General features: G+C 42.6%; 1 protein-coding gene across 1 annotated transcript; it reads right to left on the reverse strand.

The window, feature by feature from the left end:
• Positions 1 to 4,097: 4,097 nt before the first annotated feature.
• On the reverse strand, positions 4,098 to 6,400 carry nanos1 (nanos homolog 1). The gene has a single exon (XM_067247583.1). The coding sequence runs from the start codon at positions 6,301 to 6,303 to the stop codon at positions 5,623 to 5,625; it is 681 nt and encodes a 226-aa protein (XP_067103684.1). The 5' UTR covers positions 6,304 to 6,400; the 3' UTR covers positions 4,098 to 5,622.
• Between the last annotated feature and the right edge of the window lie 481 nt (positions 6,401 to 6,881).

Raw genomic sequence — 6,881 nt, forward strand, 5'->3', positions numbered from 1 at the left:
AAGGCTGCCATCTGGGAGTCTTATCGAGTCGTAATTGGATTGATCTTCCCTGTGTGCTGTTCCAATGCTGACCTGCAGGGGGTGATGTTGCTGCATGTTTCAGGCATGGCAGTCGTCAGGTCTTATTTCCTATAAAAGCTATGCTGTGGCCGGGCCTGGTATCCACCTGGAAGCAGTACAAAAGCACAGTTGTGCAGGAAGCTTTTGCAATTTCCTCTCGCTTGCGTCACAAACGTGTTACTGTGCCTCTCACCCCAAACCACAACCACATGGAACGTCGATGCAGCTCTGGAATTTTCCCACTAACACAAATACATACGGACAAGACCTAGGAACTCTACTGAGGCACTGAATGTATTTCACCTTTTCTTTAATGAGATGTGAAAATAATTTGCTACTTTCTCCACACTTGCAGTTTGGAGACATGCCATCAAAGATTGGGTGTGGTTCCTCTTAATACTTGATAACGGTTAATTAGGAAATGCCGTTTCAATTACTGTACCGCAACTGGCATAACTGCAGTCAATTCACAGGCTCTGCCTACTCAAACCCTATTAAGAGAAGTGTTCAAAGCTAAACTAACACGTTATTAACCATTTATTGTTTCTTAAGCGGTATCCGCTTTCACAAGTACACAAAATGGTCGTTTTATTTCCACAGGTGACGTCTGTTGATGCTACCTAACATCTTCCAGTTCAAACACCAAGAGTCGGGTAGTTTTATTTATAAGGACCCAGAGTGAATGAATTATACAGGCAAAACAACATGGGGTGGGGAGGGAGAGTCCTGAGGTCTCAGAAGACCCGGGATAATAGAAAGAAGGGCTGGAGAGTGAAGAAGGAGGGAGGCAGGAGGGGAGGGCTAGTAGGGATGTCATGTTGACTCACTGTTGTTACACTGTTTTTAAACTTTTTACACCTTTTTTACTGGTTTTATACTGTTATTATGTTGTTATTACACTGTTATGTTGTTATTACACTGTTCTTATACTGTTATTACACTGTTCTTATACTGTTATTACACTGTTATTATGTTGGTATTACACTGTTATTACACTGTTACACGCATGAATGAGGGAGATGTTCAAAATTGTCGTCATCAAAAAGGATTCCTGGCGAATGCACTGCGTGTCTTTCGTGTATTTTAATATGATGTGAGGTCCAGTTTCCAGCGTGACACTAAAACAGGTAGTGGCTACTTTTTACTTAAGTATATGTCAGAGCCCATACTTCTTGAAGTACTGAGTACTGAGTCTTTGTAAATATGAGTATCTGTTCTTTTACTTGAGTGAAGGATGTGTGTTCTTTTGCCATGGATAAAAGAGTCTGCTAGATGAATAATGTGGATGGTTTAGTGCAGTGCATGTGTATTGAAGTTGTTCTTTTGGCATCACCTTCACATCTAAACTCAGTAATGACTCTCCATGCAGTAGTTCTTTGTTGAACAAGGATGTTTTTGTAGTACTCTGCATCGCCACTAGGGGAACTTAGTCACTGAGGACCCAAGAGAGAACAAGGACCATGTTATAGTAAAGATATGAATGATATGACAGTGACAGCATTTACGTTCATCTAGTGGGGTGAATTTACACCTGTGTGACCGAGTCCACTATGTAAGCTATGATGTGTGTGAACATCGTTTAAGAAACGCTTGTTTCAGAACATTAATTTGCTCTTCTGATCCTTGATATTGAACAGTACTTTCCATATGGATGAAATTTGGATGAAAGTGTCAAAATGTAACATCTCAGTATCTGAATAAGAGGATGTCCTTCTTACCTTTTTCCTACCCTCCAGTTCTGCTGTTTCACTCTACCCTCACGGAGCATCTACAGAAGCAGGGAACTCTGGGAAATGGGGGAACCGATCAATGTTTAATTTGAACAGGTACAGCAAATTCTCTTATTTATTAGTGTTTTCTTAACAATGGTGCCGATGTGTGGTTGGGGGGGGGGGGGGGGGTCTTGGTCGACATGCTTCTGGTTCTGTGTAGCAGAAATAGCGAGCCGTGTGATTGTGTGACGTGTCAGAGTAACTAGTACAATCTGGTTCCTACCTCGCATGGCAGCTTCCAGAGAAGCAACACCTGGGTTACAACTGCCACACTGAGAGAGGAACGGCTCGGTGGGAGCGAGGCCTCGCTGCTTTGATCATACTGTGTTTTCAGAGGATGGGTGTAGCTCAGTGGTCGGGCATTCACCTGTAGATCAAGGGGATACAAGCGCAAATCCCTCTCTGCAAGGCCCTCTGGATGAAAGTATCTGCTGAACGAATACATCATGTCGTTGTTATCCATCTAGCCGTGAGGTTGGGATGAGTTCGGCAGTGATCAGACCGTGACAAAAACAAGAGGTTTTGAAGTGGGGCTGAAATACGACACAGACAAACTTAACTAGACGGGGAGGATGTGGCTCAGTGGTAGAGAATTTGACTGCAGTTTAAGAGATAACGGCTTGAAATTTCACCCTGTATGTCACTTTGGATAAAAGGGTCTCAGCTAGTGTAGGCTGCAAGCTGTCTGAAGTATAATATATTGACTATCATCTTTGTTCTGTAGAATTCACAGAATCTGAGGTATTACCAGGCTGATTATTCTGTGTCAAAACGCACAATAACTTACCGACACCCAGTCGTAATCCTACTATGAGAGATATACGTATCTCATGAATGGTAAAACTAACTACATTACGCAAACCCTGTCTGCAGAGCAGCTAATGGGGAATGGTGTTTGGGGAATAAGGCCTGTTAGACGGCCATGTTGGTCTGAAATTATACCCGCCAGCCTTCTGCACCACTGTTCTCTGCAAGATAAATCCCTGTTGCACTTAGTATTCATCCATTTTTAATGCCAGGGCCTCAGCTGGAGAAGAGAGCAGGGGAAAGCAGAGGGGAGGGGAGAGAGGGGAGAGGGAGGCAGAGGGGAGGGAAGAGAGGGGAGGGGAGACAGGGGAGAGGGAGAGAGGGGAGAGGGGAGAAGAGAGAGGGAGAGAGGGGAGGGAGGGCAGAGAGGGGAGGGGAGAGAGAGAGGAGACAGGGGAGAGGGAGAGAGGGGAGAGGGAGAGAGGGGAAGGAGGGCAGGGAGAGAGGAGAGAGGAGAGGGAGGCAGAGGGGAGAGAAGAGAGGGGAGGGAGAGAGAAGAATGGGAGGCAGAGAGGAGGGGGAGAGAGAACTGGAGGAAGGTGTGGGTGAGTCTACCCCAATGCAGAGAGGAGGGATGAAACCGTCTAAAAATGAATACATGTCAAATGTAAAACTTCAGGACTCAAACCGATACCATGACCTGTTTGCAACAGAAGCCAACAAGTGTTGTTGAAGCTTGCTACTTTATATAGAAAGCCCATCATATTTTCTTTCATCAATTCATTGTGTGTTTCTTGTGACAGTATGCGGCCTCTCTGTAGTATCAGATCTGGGTCTTTTCTTACTGGGAATCAGGTCACCAGGTTATCATACCTCTGCAATATAATGAGGTCATACTGGAGCATTGTAATGGTGTCGCACAGGCTCATGACAAGTCTTCGTATCTTGGAATACTGCCGGTCTTGGATCTCAGCACTGCCCTCTTCTTCCCTTTGAATTCCCTCTTTCTGAAATGGACTCAGAACTGATTAGTTTCAACTGCCCGGCCAGATGGGAGGTGGAGAGGCAGGGGGAGTAGTTCACTAGTCTTCAGAGCAAACATGATCCGTTTTAATGGCTAGGCTCCGGCCTAGACATTCCAGGGTGGGTAGGCTTCATAAACAACAGGCCAGTACACTGGACAACCATAGGGCTTTGTTCTGGTCTGAAATGGGCTCTTTGCCTGTTCTTTATAAACTTCAAGATAGGAGGAATAGAGCTTTCCATCTGCTCAAGTAGGAGTAATTAGGTTGGAACCTCAGAGGGACATGACAGGGGAAGGGAAAGAATTGAATTCTGTACAAAATGGTGTCATATGATATTGCCGTAAGATGAAAAAGATACCGCTTGGAAATTCAGCAATGATGGTGGTTCTATGAAGTTTGTCAGTTAAGAGTCAGTTAAGATTCAAGCATGACTTGAGCTTGAGATGAACATGTGGTAAAATATATAAATAACAAAATTCAACAAGTGTTTTATTTTCTTGTTCATTTAATCAAAAAGCTCTGTTAAAAGTGGCAAATTCTCAATTGCTTGCAATATAATCCATTCTCTTGTACACTCTCAAGAATGTAACATTTAACAATTAAACTTAAAAAGTATGGGTATCATTATTTACAGACAATCACCTTTGGGTGAACAACGCTTAAATCTTCTTGGAAATTCACTTCCGTAATGCTTAATGCAAGAAAGGAAAAATACAATTATGTTATACAAAGATCAAAAATACTATTAAAAACCCTTATAAATGGCAGCACTGTTATTATTAAACTGCTGTTGACATTTCACATGTAAGTACAAAATCCTGCTGAGGTAGCACCCTCTGAAGTCACTTGAAATGTTCAAATACTGGATAAACATCACTCAACTTATATACAGTACACAGCTCCTTTCTTACTTCATTAAACTGTATTCCTTTGGTAAACATTACTGTCAAATGTGCAGTCCTGCAAGTGACACTTGTAATCGTACATTCACAATATTTCTGCATCTTTTTTTGGATTGATTCTGGTAAATAATGCAAATAAACAGGGGTAATACATTGTTTAAGAAAAGCTTGTTTAATAACATTCATTTGCGCTTGTCTCTTTCCTTTGTCCTTTGCTGAGCATTCTCCGGTGAACATTTTACAGGACAATGTCAACAACAACTTTATATTGCTGTTATTGAAAAATGAAAGTCTAATGAAATACTTTTTAAAGAAACTTTATCCAGTGTGTTACTCTATCTTCAGAATGTAAACATTAATATAATCTATATTGGGGTACTGGCTGTTCATGAACTCGGGTGATGACGGTCCGTGACATTGGAGTTGAAAGTTATTTGGCTTGGCAACACTGATTATGGAGTTACTCAGAGAACAGGGGGCATAACAGAGGCTACATTGTGTTGTTGAGGTGGGAGGGGGGTCTACACATATTAAATGTCAACTTCAGAGCGAGCTGGAAATGATGTGGTGCACGAGCAGGCAGAGAGAGGAATGAGGAAACGGGGGTTATACCCTAGTCATACATACAATTTAAATGTGAATAGATTTCATTAATTGAACATTCTTGAGCTTGTTTAATGGCAAACATAACTTTGGTTTTCAAAGACAGATAAACAAGTAAGCTTAGCTTACGGTAAAGAATACTTGTGAAAACATGACAGTCACACCCGCTGCAAAACTATGTCTTCCCTACACGGAACATCCTTCTCATCTCTCATTTATTCACACGCTGCGATTATATGTGATCTCATATGAACAATCATATGGCTACACACTAAGAAAGGTATAAACGTAAATTATAACTCATAAAATAAACTATGTGAATAAAGTAACTATAAAAATATACGAGATCTTGGAAAACAAGAATATAATCCATTTTTATTTTTTTGTTTTGTTTAGGAAATCATAGCCTTATCAGTTTGGACTGAGATATAAGCTATGGCCGCAATCGAAACAGTCATCTGAAAATTGTTCAGTGCAATTAAATTTAGTTTATTTAATCGTGTAAAAATCTGTCTAGAATATTTTCATTCGCTTGCCACCCACTGCCCTACCTCCCTTTAATGGTCTCTGGGATGGCTGATCTTTGGAGAGTGGACAGTACTTTATTGTGTGGGCATTATCCCCGTTAGCACTGCATAGGGGGCAGGTATATGCCCGGAGAATAGGGCACACAACCCTCCCGTCCGGAGTCTTCAGAACGTGGGAGCCGTACACCTCCTCCGGCGCACCGTTATTCCGGCAGAAGACGCAGATTTTGGGCTCCTGTTTATTCCTGGAAGTTGGTTTGCGCATCTTCCTCTCCATGCCGAACAGATCAAATCCCGCCATGCTTCCCCCAAGACTCAAGTCCCTCTCTGGGAACGGAACACCAGCGATTTGGTTTTGAAACGGGCTAAGGATTGAGAAGCGCTCTTTCAAGTCAAGGATGTTGGTAGGTGGAGGGCTCGCGGACGGGCAACAGCAGTCCAGGTGGCCGCCTTCACCGCTGGCCGCGATTACGCACGCACATGTCGGAGAGTCATCCAAGCCCAGCGTTGCTTTCAGAGACTCGGTGATTGAGTTGGGACTCTGTGGCATGCTGTGCCTGTTATTCTTCGTGACCAACGTCGAAAGACCAAGATAGTCGTTCCAAAAATTGAATGTGTAGTCATAAGGGCTTCGCGCATTCAAATAGTTATGATTGAGAAAATCCATGTTCGCTTGCTTTTCTTCAAAATCAACAATGTAATCCTCTAAGTTTCTGCAGTCACAGTTCACGGTTCTTTTCCAGAATGTTTGGTAGACAGCGACCGCTCCAGTGTTTTGTGTATGAACGCTTGTACGACAGGCTTGCTGCTTATAAAGAGAAGGAAAACTGAAAGAAGGGCGGGGCTTTTCAAACCAAGTTTATGATCAGGTTGAGGGCATGCGTCCCCACGGCTGTGCCTTATACAGGAGAATACTCTACACTATGTTGATACCTAGGCACATTTACAGCGTTAAAGCAGCTCACGTTCCGTTATGCATACACTAGTTGTCAAATACAGAGATGTATGTAATGAATACAGATAGCAGTTTTGCGCGTTCCCGGATAATGTGTCTTCATAGAGCGACCCTTTAGAGCGACACGTTCCTCAATCAAGTGAGCCTAGTTCTTTGTTTGCTCTTCATATTTTAACCAGGAACTAAGTGTAGATGGTATAATGTTTCTGTGCATGCTATAACTAGACTTTAACTACAACTTTTTATTTTTACAATCAAATCCTTTGTGTTACATTTCTAGTTTTCACTCG

Source organism: Osmerus mordax, chromosome 12, assembly GCF_038355195.1.
Source record: "Osmerus mordax isolate fOsmMor3 chromosome 12, fOsmMor3.pri, whole genome shotgun sequence".
Lineage (NCBI taxonomy): Eukaryota > Metazoa > Chordata > Actinopteri > Osmeriformes > Osmeridae > Osmerus > Osmerus mordax.

Bases quoted from the DNA above. Each gene is read 5' to 3' on its own strand.
- nanos1 (XM_067247583.1), bottom strand. From the start codon at position 6,303: ATGGATTTTCTCAATCATAACTATTTGAATGCGCGAAGCCCTTATGAC.